This window comes from Jatropha curcas, chromosome 3 (genome assembly GCF_041381405.1).
Source record: "Jatropha curcas cultivar XTBG-Jc1 chromosome 3, XTBG_Jcur_1.0, whole genome shotgun sequence".
NCBI classification, from domain to species: domain Eukaryota; kingdom Viridiplantae; phylum Streptophyta; class Magnoliopsida; order Malpighiales; family Euphorbiaceae; genus Jatropha; species Jatropha curcas.
In genome coordinates this window covers 4,331,566-4,346,821 of record NC_143153.1, presented here as the reverse complement: position 1 = coordinate 4,346,821, position 15,256 = coordinate 4,331,566, and the positions used below count along the sequence as shown (strand labels likewise).

At 30.6% G+C, this 15,256-nt stretch overlaps 2 protein-coding genes across 2 annotated transcripts; one reads left to right on the top strand and one right to left on the bottom strand.

Moving 5' to 3' along the window:
* The first annotated feature begins 2,818 nt into the window (after nt 1-2,818).
* LOC105644210 (Sodium Bile acid symporter family) lies at nt 2,819-6,681 on the top strand. The gene is made up of 5 exons (XM_012229486.4): nt 2,819-3,403; nt 4,354-4,449; nt 4,564-4,870; nt 5,080-5,327; nt 6,169-6,681. The coding sequence occupies exons 1-5, from the start codon at nt 3,027-3,029 to the stop codon at nt 6,404-6,406; spliced, it is 1,266 nt and encodes a 421-aa protein (XP_012084876.1). The 5' UTR covers nt 2,819-3,026; the 3' UTR covers nt 6,407-6,681.
* A 3,386-nt stretch (nt 6,682-10,067) lies between these two features.
* LOC119370948 (transcription factor IBH1-like) lies at nt 10,068-11,209 on the bottom strand. Its single transcript, XM_037640115.2, has one exon. The coding sequence runs from the start codon at nt 10,806-10,808 to the stop codon at nt 10,320-10,322; it is 489 nt and encodes a 162-aa protein (XP_037496043.1). The 5' UTR covers nt 10,809-11,209; the 3' UTR covers nt 10,068-10,319.
* Nucleotides 11,210-15,256: the final 4,047 nt, after the last annotated feature.

The window sequence follows — 15,256 nt, the reverse complement described above, 5'->3', positions numbered from 1 at the left end:
ACCTAATGGGTCAGTGACCAAAAAGTTGCATTATAAATTTATAATGCAAACAAATACGAAACTGCACTGCAAGTTCCACAAGGCAACTGTTTAAGTTTGCCTAATATTTTATAGCTTTTATACTAATATTTAAAATTTGAAGAAACATTATAGAACATTACACTCTCTTTAACGTTTGATGAAACGCTAACTAATTAGTTAACAGCTATTAAAACAGCTAATTTACCCACATGCTCAAGATTTGAAAATGTAAATGACCATTGAAAATTTAAAAATAAAACTTGCAAAAGCAAGTGCTATTATAAAATAAAATTGAAATTCTAGTAAGAGAGTGGCTTTATAGTTATTGTTGATTTGTTATGTGTTGTTGGGGCATTCTGTGTATGCTCTTTCCTTTTTATATGGTCTTTTAAAAATGATGGATCTTTAATTAAATACTAGCTTTTAATAGTTATCAGTTGATTTATTAGTATTAATATTTTATTAAATATTAAAAAAATAACGTTTCATATAATTATCTTTTAAACTCTAAACATTATTATAAATATTACGTCAAACACTGTAAATAATAAAATATTATTTTAACATTAATTAAAACATTAAATGGTATATCAAAAGCTATTACCGAATAAAATCTTAACGTGATATTTGTGATTGAAAATGCACTACCTCTATTTTTATATGCTCTGGACATGTTGCTTGAAGAATGCAACCACGTCCTAGAATTTATTCACTAAATGGCAATCCATATCTTAAAACTTCACCACTTCAAGATATATATATTTTTTTATCCTTATCCTAATCTTAATTAATTAATTTACTTATAAAAATATTTTTAATAATTTCATTTAATTTCGGCTTCCTTATATTTAATTATCCCAAATCAACCTAAATAAATAATGAATTTAACGAAAATTAATTAAATTGATCAAATGACTTCAAAAAGTGCAAATGTGGTATAAATAAAATTTAAAAAATTAATTTTAAATATTACAAATAAATAATAAAAAATGAGTTATTTGAAAATATTTAAAAAATAAGTTAGTTTTGAAAAAAAAAAAAAGGTGCCTTAAACTTATTAAATTTAGTCTCTAATCGATAAAATCACTTGAAAATAGCTTTAAAAGAAATGAAGGAAAGGAATAAATATGCCTCGCCATTACAACATCTATAATAGATTTGTTGTCTTGCTGACATGGATTTGAATTTTCAAACTAAAAAAGAAATTATTAAATATTAAAATTGACAATTGTAAAAGTGCAGAAAACACGCGGCAAAGTCGGTTAAACAGCTCACTCAACATGCAAACACCGCCAAATATTTCAACAACGCTGCCTCTGGATTCTTACAGCTTACCACCCTAACTTGTGCTTATTTCTTTTTAACCCATGAATTTCTGTTTTTTTTACGATGACACCCTTCTAATATAATTTGCTTCACTCGTGTCATTCCTTTTTAATATTAGTAACACTTTCTTTAATATATGATGAATAAAGACACATCAATTCTATTTTTTTAATTCAAATAGATGAATTATTGAAAACTAGAAATGTTAACAACATATGATAATGACACTTTAGTTTGATAATCACCTTCCTTAATTTCTAGTTAATTATAAAATGAAGTTGTTGTTAATCAAATTAATTTTCTTAGTCTTACCTTGATTAAGATATCATGTTAGATTAGTCATACTATTCCTTTATATTTATATATTATAAAATATGTAAAAAAAAGTTAAAAATAGATATGTAATTAAAAATTTTAAGAAAACATTTATTATTGTTTGAAATAAATAGTCCAATGTTAAATTTTAAAGATTATGAATTTCTTACACTATAATTAGTAGGAAAATAAATTATTTAATCCCTTAAAATGTTCGATTGAAAATGAGCAAAATAGTGACTGATTCGACCTATTTGAATTTAAAATTATATATATATGAAGATGTATTTATTTTCTGATTAATATTTAATAGTTAGAATTATTTTTTGCTTGACGAAAATATTATTGAATTTTATAGAACAAAAATTTTGAGATGTTTAAATTAATATTTAGAAATATAAAGACAAATAGTTAATTAGAAGACTAAAAATATTCTCATATTATTTTTTCAAAAAAGTAAACAATGTAGGCATTATAAAAGTAGCAGTTTTCAATTTTTAAAAAGTGTGGGGATAATTTTAATATTGGGCTGACTATAAATAAATAATCCAAAAATGAAAGGGTTAATTTGCGAATCTTTTAATGGAAATTGAAAAATCCAACATCTCATTACTATCATCTTTCACCGTCCATCTAATCGATCGCACCATCCAAAAAACACACCTGAACGTTCCTTTCCCCATCAATAAACTATAAATATCCTGTTAGTATTAGTCTTTTTTTAGGATTGAAAGTATTTTTTTTAACAAAAAAAAATATCTCTAGAGAAATATTTAAGAAAATAAAATTTTATCATTTGAAGAAAAATAAAATTTAGTGTATTTTCTACTTGTATCTATATGTTTAGAATTTTCCTAAATTAGAAAATAAATGAAAAAGAATTTCTATATTTTATTATTCAAAAATTCTTAAATTTCTAACAATTACCTTTTTGTAATAAATATATAATTATTAATTTAATAAATTTTTAAAACAAATTTCCTTTTTTTTAAAAAATATAATTTTATTTTTTTTTCATTTATTATGTTTAAATATAAGTGGAAAATATAACTATCAAAGTAAATTCAACAATGTCTCATTATTTTCTTTTTCTACTAATTTTCCATCCTCCCTTTATTAATAAAGCATTAATGAGTTTGCTAATTTTAAAATAAAAAAAATATCATATGTAGAAAATTGGTATCTTCCTCTACTAGTAAAAGCATCGCTCTATCCTCTCATCTCTTTCTCGGGCTCGGCTACCTCTCTTTCCCTCCACCACTCTCGCCGGGATACGCCACTCGCGGGGGATAACACAGCCCCGTTCCCTTTAACCATCGGAAAAAACCCACGAACCACCAGATAGCATTTCTTCAAAATAAAAAATGGCTTCAATGCCCTCTTTATCTTCCACACTTCCCATGGTCACAGCACCAAAACTATCAGTCTACACAAGAACAAGAAACTCTGTTTCTTTTCCCACTTCATTATTGGCTTGTCGTTCTTCTGTTTCGAAGCGGACAGAGTCAAGGTTTTATGGTAATGGAGGACTGTTTACATTTGCTTGCTCTACGTCACCGTTTTTGGGGAGAGTTGGGTCGCAGAGAAGAGAAGGAAATGTTTCTCTACTATATTTTGGGATTAGTAATTCTAATGTTGAGGTGGAAAAGACTAATTCTTCTCAGGTCCTATCGGCAATGCTTCCTTTTGTTGTTGCCGTCACTGCTATTGCTGCTCTTGTTCAACCATCCACTTTTACATGGTGGGTTTCATGAAGTTGGTTGCTTCTGATACTCTTAATTCTTTAAATTGCGGGTTATCTTCTGAATCTGTTTTTGATTAATTTTGATTTAAGAATGGATGGTTTATTGGTTTAGATAAGTTGGAATCTTGTTTTGGGATTGTCTCAGGTTCTTGGGTTGTTGGTGCTTGATTATCATTTATTAGCTACAATAATGTTTTTTTAATACCTGATTAAACTATTTTTTTAAACTGTATTCGTTATCTTGGTAAACAGTTTGTTCTCGAGCTATACTTTATTTTATTTTATTTTTTATTGGCTCTTCAAAGCTTAAATTCTTGTCTCTTTATCTGATTACAGATTTCACAGTTCTTTGTTGAATTTTTTTTTATGGGACCTATTTTTCACTTGTTTATGACTCTTCAAGCTTTCTGATGCGAATTGGTTTTTGATTTTGCTTTGTTTACTTGTTTCGATATTGATTTTGATTATTTAATTTGTCATGGAGTTCGTATATATATTGTTCTTTCTGTGTCTGTAAACTATCTATTATATCTGACGTTTCCAAAAATTTGTTCTTTTCTGGCAACTTTTCAAGTACTTTGTTAATATTTTATCTTTCTAAAAGAGCCTCGATGAGGGTGTTTTTAAATTGGGATTCGAATGGGTCAGTATTACAGAGCTGGTATATAAGTGTATTAATTTGGGACATCTTCCATGTGTTTGATGTAAGTCTCAAAAGAGGAGGCTGTGATGCATATTTAGTCCACTTCACTTCACTTTTGCTTCCTGTTTAAAATGATATCATAAGAAAGGACTTCTCTCTTTCTCTTTTTATTTTTTTTATTTCTTCTTCTTTCTTTCAGGGCATTACGTGACTTTTTTTCTCATGGACTTGGATATATATGCAAATTCAGTATTTTAAGAATTTGTGAATAACAGGGAGAAATGATGATTTTGAAACTTTGCAGGGTGTCGAAGGAGCTATACGCTCCTGCCCTTGGTGGGATAATGTTGTCAATTGGAATTAAACTTTCCATTGATGATTTTGCTCTTGCACTTAAGAGGTAAAATATCTTTTAATTTACTTTTTTCTTTTTAGCCAGTTTCTTTCAAGTTTTTCTCACAGTCAATTTTCAATATGCTCTCAAGTTTCTTTTTTTTTTTCCCATCTGTTGCAGACCTTTACCACTCTCTATTGGGTTCCTTGCACAGTATGTGCTCAAACCGGCTCTTGGGATATTAATTGCAAAAGCACTTGGGATGTCTCATATGTTTTTCTCAGGTTTCGTCCTCACAGCATGTGTTGCAGGAGCTCAACTATCTAGCTATGCCAGTTTCTTGAGCAAAGGGGATGTGGCCATGAGCATTCTCCTTACTAGCACTACAACAATTACATCAGTGCTTGTCACACCTCTTTTAACTGGCCTCCTTATTGGCTCTATTGTTCCAGTTGATCCCATTGCCATGTCAAAGTCGATATTGCAGGTGATGACTGTGCTAACAAAATGATATTCTTTATTGGATTCAATGATTTTTTAGTCACTTAAACTAAAGATAGATTATCGATGAGCTTTGGCTTAATGGTAAATAGTTGTATGCATGGCTGTTAGGTTGCAATTTGGAGCCCTAATGAGAGCCTGATTAACTAACTATAAGAAAACGTGAAACTAAAAAAATATTTTTACTTTTGTTAGGTTGTTCTTGTTCCAGTCACCCTTGGCCTTGCCCTCAACACCTATGCAAAGCCGGTGGTACAGCTTATTCAGCCTGTGATGCCAATTATTGCGATGATATGTACATCAGTATGCATTGGCAGCCCACTGGCAATAAACAGGAGCCATATTTTGTCTGCACAGGGTCTCAGATTGGTTTTTCCAGTATTGGCATTTCATACAGCGGCATTCACTTTGGGATATTGGATTTCCAGGATTCCATTTTTGAGGTAATTTTACATTTCACATTCAAGGCTGTGTGTTTTGAAGAAGACTATTGTTTTTGTTGACTTGGGTTCCTCAAAACATCATATATCTCTTTTTTTTTTTTTTTTTTTTTTTAATTGTAAAACCTCTTTCACTGAAATGTCCTCTGTTTTGAATACTTGTAAATTCGAGTTATAATTCTCTGCTAAACAGACATTCGTGAACTGCGAGAGTTTGGAGACCCCCTAGTTCATTTCAATGTTCTGCTACTATCCTAAGTGATTTGTATATGGATATCACTGTATCTTGTTAGAACCGGATCAATTCCATGATATCCTTCTGTTGCTGAACCCTTTGTTTGTCCAAAGGACAGGATAATGTTGAAACAGTTTTCAACATTGAGTGTTGTACTATTGTACGAGGGACATAGGTATTTGAAAACTCTTGCCTGTGATGTTTCCCCTATATGTTTCTAGAGATATGCTAGTAAAATTGATATGCCAATTCATTCAATTCTAATATTGCTTGTGATCAGCTTTCAGGTCACTGTACAACATAATAAAAGAATTTGCTTTTCCTGAGCATATTTTTCTATTCTGGAGCTTTTAGCATCTACTTGATTATTGATGATGCCAGTAACCCAAATGCATGTTGTTTTTTCCTGTTTCATAAATTTTATCTCGGCAATCATCCATTGACTACTTGGTCCACTTCGTATGAATGCTTAAGTAGTACCTTATTTCGATGCAATTTTATTTGTGAACAATTTTAAGTGGATGGTAATAAGACTAACAATGTTGTTATAAACTACATTGCCATTCCAAATTAGAATATATATGACTAAAATGATTATTATTGTTGCAGGCTAGACGAAGAAGTTAGCAGGACGATTTCATTATGCACAGGAATGCAAAGCTCCACTCTGGCCGGGCTTCTCGCATCACAGTTCCTTGGGACCACTCAGGCTGTCCCACCAGCATGTTCTGTAGTTGCCATGGCGATCATGGGTCTCTCTCTTGCATCTTTCTGGGGCAGTGGCTACCGGATAAGGGATTTGCCTTCCCGCCTCATCCCACAGTTTGGTTCTACTGTCAAGGCTTAGTCTAACAAATTGAGCTAATTTAATAGAGTTGGTCTAGATAGACAAGAAACCATCGGCAGTGATGGTCGAACCATCATAACCGATTAGATAGGCATTACAGTCAATAGATATAGTAGAAGCAAGTGCAAAGTATAGATAGCAGAAACTGCGGCCGTATCTGGTGTTGTATAGTTAGAAGAGCTGTTTTCACGGTCGGAGCTTAAAGTCACTACTGTACATATTAGAGGCACATAAATTACATCCTTAATAGTAATTGCCTGCATTGTAAAACTCAATTCACCACCATTTTCTCCAACAGCCTATGAAAGCGAAAGTGAAGACTGCAAATTTGAATGACCTGGTTAATACCTTAGCAGCTATGAACATCAAGAAGTTATCCAAAGTTTAAATCCAATAATAAAAGTTTTTCAATAATTTGACCCTTCAATTTTTACTTTATGTTTAATTTGACTCAAAAAATAACTTTTAAATCAATTTAAAACATAAAGTTTGAGTTTAGGAACTTACCCATTTTTAACAAAATAATAAAATACTAAGTTTTCTATTTTTAAAATAATAAAAAAACTAAAAAATGTGAAAATAAAAAGAATTTGTTTTAATTCCCGTTTCTCTTCTCTATTTTCCGCAAAAGGATTGATTTTTTTTTGTGTATTTTTAATTATTTTAAAGATATAATATTTATTTAGTTTTAACAAAAAAATAGATAAATTAATCACAAAAACTCAGTTTATATACTAAATCTGGTCCATAAATTAATTTTAAATAAACTGTTATTTAACCAAACAGCAACAATATTAAGTCGACGGTAATTCTCACCACCAGCTTTTCTTTTTAGACAGTAAAAAAAATAAATAAATAAGTAAATAAAATAATCATCAAGACAAAAGGGCAACAATTAATAGCTTTTACGTCGCATTTGTAGGCAAAGTTGGCAAAGTCCGATTCGACTTGTGTTGATATATAGGTGTGAAGCATACGAAAACGGAAAAACTATGGTCTCCTTCCCTTGACCTCTTTATCTGTAGGAACCGGATTTTGAAATGGAATAATACTGTTATTATTAGCGCAATTATGGGCTTAAAATGTGCATTCGTCTCTTCAACTTCTCTCTGATCACCCACTCACTACTCCATTAAAGCTTCAACCTTTCCTTTTTCCCATTCCTTTAGTTTCCTGTATCAGTAGCTAGCATTCACAAACTGAAAACGAAGCTTCGAGCTTGCTTGGAATTTCGCGGGGCAGGGTAAGTATCTTCTGTATCTAAAAAGAGTTTGTTTAGCATTGAGATTTAAATTGATTTTTAAGATACTAAGAATAAAAAAAAAAAAAAAAACAAGAACACCTGGTTATGATTTGTAACATTGCTTTAATGGAGCTATGCATATAGATATCTCAATGAATCAGAAGAGACAAAGGTTGTAGTTTTTTTTTTTTTTTTGTTGAGAGAAATTGTTCATCAATATATATATTATATTTGATCCATTTTTATCAATATATACTACTAAATATTAATTTCTAGACAAAGAAGAAAAGAAAAAGAAAAATGCACCAAAAGGAGTAAACATCACATTATCAATGTCATTCAGGAATTACACTTAGAATCAACTTTATTTATTTATTTATTTTCTGAACTTGATACTAACACATACAGATCTTTTTACTTGCTGTTTTGCTTTTTCATTATGATTCTTTCTGTTTTTTGTTTCTTTATCTTCTTTGAGTTGTGATTCTAAAGGATTACAGTTGTTAACTAATTAATAAATGAACACATGCAACCTGTAGAAGACATGATTGCCAGCTGCCTTCCATGTCAAAATTACAGGGATCTTATTCTTTTTTATTTCCTCAATTTAATTCCTAATACTAAAAGATTTCAATTTTACATGCATTCTAATTGGATTGGGTTCTTTAACATATAGTAATAGTTTTGCTTTTTCTTTTTTGCTGGCAAAATTTGCTCTCTTCTGCAACTGTACAGAGATAGAGAAAGAAATTAATCTACAGATATGTAAGACAAAAAAGGCATTCAATGACAAGATAATATATATGTATATATATAGACATGCATGATGATTGATGACAAAGTACTACTGTATTCTAAAGCAATTTACTGAAAATGGAAAAACAAAGAAGTCACATTTGATTTACAGTGGTTTGGCCAAATAGAAACAACAGAGAGAGAATTTTGGGCATCAAATTGATTGAGAAAAGTAGGGAAAAGCTTTAGTATCATCTATTTAGATACATGTAGTTGAATATTTAGGAACACAATGCAAATTACCATACATAACAATATTGCGTTTCTATATATTTAGGAAACAGAAACACATTTCCTAAAGGGCTTCGCTTCAATTTTATCCTTTCCTAAATTTGTTATTCTAGGGTGTGATCAGATAGCCATTGATTTAACATTACAAGGAAAACAATTCAGTGCAGGGAAATCTTTTTTTTAAAAAAAAAAATTAAGGGCAAGAAAATCAATTTTAGCATTAAATTTGTGGTTTTTTCATTCCTAAAAACCCTAATAACTTGAATAATGACTTATTTAGCAAAAGATGGAGAAAGAAAGAGCAAACTGCAGAGATTAAAATGATACACAAATATATTTTATTTAGTGGATTATATATCCTTTAGAATTCTGGGTATAATCTATAAAATGGAAATACTTATCAAAATTAAAAAAAAAAACATATTATATAATCCCAAAACCTTAACTACTCTTATCATGAGCCTAAAACACTGCTCGTGGATCACCAACAATATTGGTATTGTACTAATTTGAGACATCATCACAAAGTGTAATTTTAAGTAACATATTCAATTTTTGTTGTCTTATAACCTACAAATTTTAATATTTCATCATCCAATAAGTTTTTAAAAACTTTTGACAAAAACAAATATCAGTTATGCACTTGAAACTGTCACTTTTCCCTGACGTTCTATATGTATTATTCGGAGGTTTGAAAATTGACGAGAAAATTTCAGGACTAGTAGTATATCATCTTTTAACATGTATAGATACATGTAGATATACACATATATAATATTAGAATAGCTAAAATTGTTAAGACAAATTAGATTTCGACAAATATATTCAAACTTGTAAAATAATTTTAATATCACTAATTTTAAAAAAGATTATATGGAAAATAAAAATGAGAAAGATGGGAAGCATGCGGTGGGATAAAGGTAAGCACTTTTGGAGCAACTTGATGACAACCCTAAAACTTTGAAAACTGAAGAAACATATATACTTTAGCTACCATATACATAGGTTTCATTTTTTTTTTTTTTTTTTAAAAAAAAAGAAGAAGGATATAATTATTTAGTTAATTAGCTGGACCCATTAATTACATCAACTAATTGACAGATAAATTTCATATTTCTTCAATCCATACTAAGGGTTTTGTTTAACAAGAATTAACTATATATCACCCATTGAATATATATGTAACCTTCATTAAATCTTGATATGTGTATTTATATACATGTACAGCTGAACAGTACTTAAGCAGAGACCAATCAATTCGTAAATTCTTCACATAAATGCAAGAAGCTAAGCTAGGCAAAGCTAGCAGAGAGGAAAAGAAGAGCAAAGGATATATAAATAAATAGCAAAAGAAAAAAAAAAGATGATAAAATAAAATAAGTAAAAATAAAATAAAACAAAATCATAATAACACGCCTGTTATATATTCGAAACTCCACAAGCAAATAAACATTAACCTCATATGTTTCAATTACATTTTCATCATAAACACATATATTACATATGCTTTTCACATAAAAGAACTCATCAATTTCTCTTTTTAACCCGTACTTCACCATATTTTTGGTCTTTTCTTTTATCATTTCTATTCTTCTTTATACTTACATATAGAATAGATATATAGAGAGCGAGACATATAATAACTCAAGAAACCGTAGTAGAACAGATATCAGCAATACTTCTCATCACCTGTACTTGTGTTTTAAGGCACTTTACATAATGTGCAGCCTCTTCCAACAATTTGCTTAACTCCATAGCTTCACCGCCGGGCACCAGCTTTCTTAGCTTCCTTACTAGATCAAACCCTGCATCATTCACATCACTGCTTAAACAACTCTTATCTTTTCTTTCTTTTATTCTTCTCAGTAAGTTAGTACGGTGTCGCCACTGCCTCCGTCGGTTTCGAATCTTGAAAAGTAATGCCCTACTCCATGCTTTTCTTGACCCAACAGCAAAGGCTAGGGATTTATCAGCAGCAATTTTAACCCTATTACTTCTTTGATATATTTCTTTAGGACAATAAGGAACGAAAGATCTTTGCTTGTTAATTTTGCATAAAGATTTGAGAAAAACTCTAGTAAACCTAGACTTTATTGAATTAGGGTTTAAAGATAATTGTTGGCGAGGATTCATGGAACCAAATATGAAAATCACTAAAACAAAATTTGAAATTAGGGTTTTGAGTAGTTGGGAATTTGATAATGATGATGCAGATGGATCTATCTATCTATATATAATATATAAAAATACAATAATTCCTAACTATGGACTTAAATTTTTTCTTTTTTAAAGGATCTGATCATCAAGAGACAAACAAGAAGAAGAATTGAAATAAGAGATTTTGTTTCTGACAGAAAGGGGCCTCTTGCTCAGAAAAATTTAGTTATGTACTCTGTCTGACACATAGTATCTATAGAGAAAGAGAGATGTGGTTACGGAAAATTGCAGGAGGAAAAATTTAACATGTGAAGAGAATTATAGAGAGAGAGAGAGAGGGATTGAAAATGGGAGGTGTAAAGAAGAAGGAGAAGGGTGTTATTTTTATTATTAGAATAAGATTAATTGAATAGAATTATACGTTTCTTCTTTCATTTTCAGTTTTGGGATTTTGGGGATGGAAAGTGAGTTTTGTGGGCCAGAAAAAGGCTAACCACCATATGCTCGCACATGGTTCCATTTTCCCACTTGGACTCTGTGGGACCTCTTTCTTATATTTCTCATTTCTTTCGTTTTGCTCTTTCTAATTCCAAATTATTCCCTCTTGTCAAATATTAAGCTTTTAATTTTAATATATTATCTTTAATCAAATCGAAAAACATCAATTTAAACTAGTTTTTAATATTAATATACAGCTGCATATTATACCATTAATTTATAATCTGCCAACAATAAATTTAAATTTAAATTCCCTTCTCAATGCTAAAAATATATATATATATATTATATGAGATTGGAATTCATATGAGATCCTACTGTTTCTGTTTTCAGAAAAAAAAAAAAAACTCATAAAATAACTTTAAAATAATTTATATAAGTATACAATTTAGATACTCAAATTTATTGGAAGAGAAACTTAATCCCCGATTAAATTTATTTCCAAGTTCAAAAATATAATAGTATTAGATTAGGCGTGAGAGCTCAATTTCATGGAATCTAAATTTACGCAAATTGATAAAAAAAATAATAAAACAGCAACATTTTTTATTAAAAAAAAATCATTATTTTAGGCAAGTCTAATTCTTAATTTACAATTTAAATAAAAATTTTAATTAGTTTTAAATTTTCTTATCTTCTCCTATTAGTCAAGAACGGGTCTCATTCGTCAACTCTGGAAATTATTTCTCATCTATTATGAATTAAAAATTAATGTGGTTCTACTGAGTTAAAATTTACCTTTTTAGTGATAATTAAATTAAGTCAATTGAAATAATTTAAACTTATAGGTTATCATATTAAACCAAATCCATCAGTGTCAAAATAAGTTATCCATATTTCAATTTAAAAAATTTTTTAATAAGTTAAATTGAAATATTTAATTCGGTTATGTACATGATACCATTAGAACTTTCTTAAATTTTTTTAACTATAATTTAATTATATTTGTTATGAAATCGTATACATCACGGCATACAAATATATTTCCTTAATGACAACTGTTACTTTTCCATGGACCACAGTCGAGCGGCATGTATCGCAGGCAAAGTCACAATTTTTGTACACAAATTTAATTTTTTAGTTAATGACTTATTAAAGTGATAATGACTAATAAATTATTCAATTAGAAACTGTTGATTTGATTAGCAAATGCCTGCAACCTTGGTAATGATTCGATATTTGGAAAATACACTTATTAGGAAAATTAAAAATATTTACATTTCATTTATATTTATATTTTATTTTATTTTTAGCATTGAAGAAATAATAATTAAAACTAGTTGCAAATGGTTAGTATTTGGTTTGCCAAATTATGACATTAGGGTTAGGTAAGAATCAGGTAATCCAATGGGCCAAAAGGGGAAAAGATAAAAGAAAGATTAACAAATTAATCGGTAATTAACTACGATGCTTTACATAACCAATCTGATTAACCGGCTTAATTTGATTTTTAAAATAAATAAATAAAAACAAAAAATATATTCACAAATGAATTATAGTACGTAAAATTATTTTAAGAATATTAGGTTTGAGTCTCTTCTACATAAGCCTATAGTTAGCAACAAAAATGAATTTAACATGACTACTAAGCTAACAAATTTGAAATGCCATACAAATAATTAGACAACCTATAGAATTATTTAATAAAAAATGGGAAAATGTTATATTTTTACATTTTGACTTTTTTTTTTTTTTTTTTTTTTTTTTTTTTTTTTTTTGAGTATTAAGAGTGTATATAAAGAAACAGGTGAAAAGAAACAAAGTGACAGACATGCAAAATCGAAACAGAGAGAGTTTTGTTGGAGAAGTAGCCCTTTAAATTCAACATGTAGCTAAAGAAGAACATGGTGGACCCAATTTTGCCTAATGTTTGAGACACATGAAAATGAAAGCCTTTTAGAATTAGACTCTCTAACCACCTCATAATTATGCTTAGTGTTTAGGTAAGCAGAATCCACATGCATGTTTTGTTATTATGATTAGTTAATTAATTAATTCCTATGACTCAGAGACAGGTTGTAATGCAAATCAAGACCAATTTAGCTGCATATAGTTAGACTGAAACTATAAAATGCTTAGGATTAGCTTAATTACTAGCTAGCTAGCGACTTGTTCCAGTGAAAAAATTAAACCCTCAGCGTGAAGAAGTAAGAAAAATACCCAACTCCTTACATTGTTTAGATGATTTTCAGTAACCATTGCAGAAAATTTATAATGCAGGAAAGCCCAATAAAAGGAACGAACCAAAGAAAATTCTGCAACAACCCTGAAAATCATACTCAATTTAAAATATTCATGCATGTATATCAACTTAAAATCGATACCATTTATCAATAGCAATAACCCCAAATTAAAATTTGGGTTAAACCACTAATCGGAAAAAAGAGATTTGATAAAAAAAATTACACTTATGCCCTATTTTTTATTTTCAATTACAAAACGTGTTTTTAATATGTCTACAAAATGTATAAAAAAAATACATGTAAACATAAAATAAAACTTGAATAGATGTATAATGGAGCTCGTGCTAGTTCTGTTACAAAAAAATGCATCATCACATCAATAAATTCAGGTTAAAAATGGAAATTTGAAAGAGAAAGAAACATGAACTTATTCTAGCATGGCACAAGTCTCAGGCAATCTATATATATATATATATATATATATATGCCTACTTTTTGTTTACATTTTTTTCATTCATGATGGATTTTTGTTTGATTTTTCATGTTTTAGTGTTAATAGATCAAGATTGCAAGAGTTTGGTTGAAAAATTAGAGTTTACTAGTTTTGGGATGCATCCAGGCGCAGATACAAATGCAGGGAAGACCACTTGTCGGTGAGTATATTTAGCACCAAACAGGCGAAACTTGGAAATTTTGGGGTGAAAAATATAATTTTATATATTTTTAAAGATCAAAATATAATTTTTTTTATAAGAAAAATTATTTTTAAATGTTTTTTAGGAGTGCGGTGGCCTCCCCCGCCCTCTGCCTAGTTTCCCCCCGGCACCAAAAGAAGGTAGAAACGGTTGTGGGCAGGTCAGGTCATAGGTCCCTCCACACTCCACACTCCAATTCTTAAATCCTCTTTACCAAAAAAAAAAAAAAAAAAAAAAAAAAAAAAAAAAAAAAAAACCTCCTAAGTTGATATATCATTAAGGAAAATAGTGATAACATCTAACAATAATAATAATAATAATAATAATAATAACTATTTAATTAAGAAAGTGCAGTTCCTTACTAATTAAGAAAGTTAGATGTCACGGGCATAGAGTCTCGCGCAACACTGCGCCCGTGCGGCGCCCCAAGAGCCCTCCCGCATAGCTCCGAGGCAAGCCTCGCCATACCGTACCACACTGGTTTCGCCCTGCCATGGGCTCATCAGGAGAGCGGCCCAGCTCTCGACCAGTTGTGCCCGAGCAGCACACTACCCTGCCTGCATGCAGACTTTGCATAGGGTAATGGTACCACTGGGGCAGAACGCCCTAATCCGCTAAGCCGCCTCAACCCACGCAGGTTGAAACGCAGCTAGGTACGCATCTTTGATGTTGGCCTACACGGTTACGGAATTTGTCCGTAACATCCTCCCCCACTCAAAACCAGGCACGTCCTCGTGCCGAGGGAAGTCGACTCGCCCTTGGACCGTCCTTGCTTTACGCCCCACTTCGACTCACTTCTCTAGCTTTATGTAGCCATGCTTGCCCCCGAATGAATGCTCCCATACCCGACTCGGTGCCTGAGGACTGCGCCATTGCTTTGACACCGGATGAAGGAACGATGCCTAGGACTCCGCCATTGCTCGGACATCACGAGGAGCTATGGTGCCTAGGACTCCCCCATTGCTCTGACACCACGAGGAGACAAAACACAGGGCGGTACTTTTGACGCTGGCCCTGGAGTTGTGCATCATCGATTGGGTATTTTACG

Excerpts from the sequence above, each read along its gene's own strand:
- LOC105644210 (XM_012229486.4), top strand. The coding sequence starts at position 3,027 with ATGGCTTCAATGCCCTCTTTATCTTCCACACTTCCCATGGTCACAGCA. Across the intron at positions 4,450-4,563 it reads TTTGCTCTTGCACTTAAGAG|ACCTTTACCACTCTCTATTG; the intron begins GTAAAATATCTT and ends CATCTGTTGCAG. Across the intron at positions 4,871-5,079 it reads TGTCAAAGTCGATATTGCAG|GTTGTTCTTGTTCCAGTCAC; the intron begins GTGATGACTGTG and ends TACTTTTGTTAG.
- LOC119370948 (XM_037640115.2), bottom strand. The coding sequence starts at position 10,808 with ATGAATCCTCGCCAACAATTATCTTTAAACCCTAATTCAATAAAGTCT.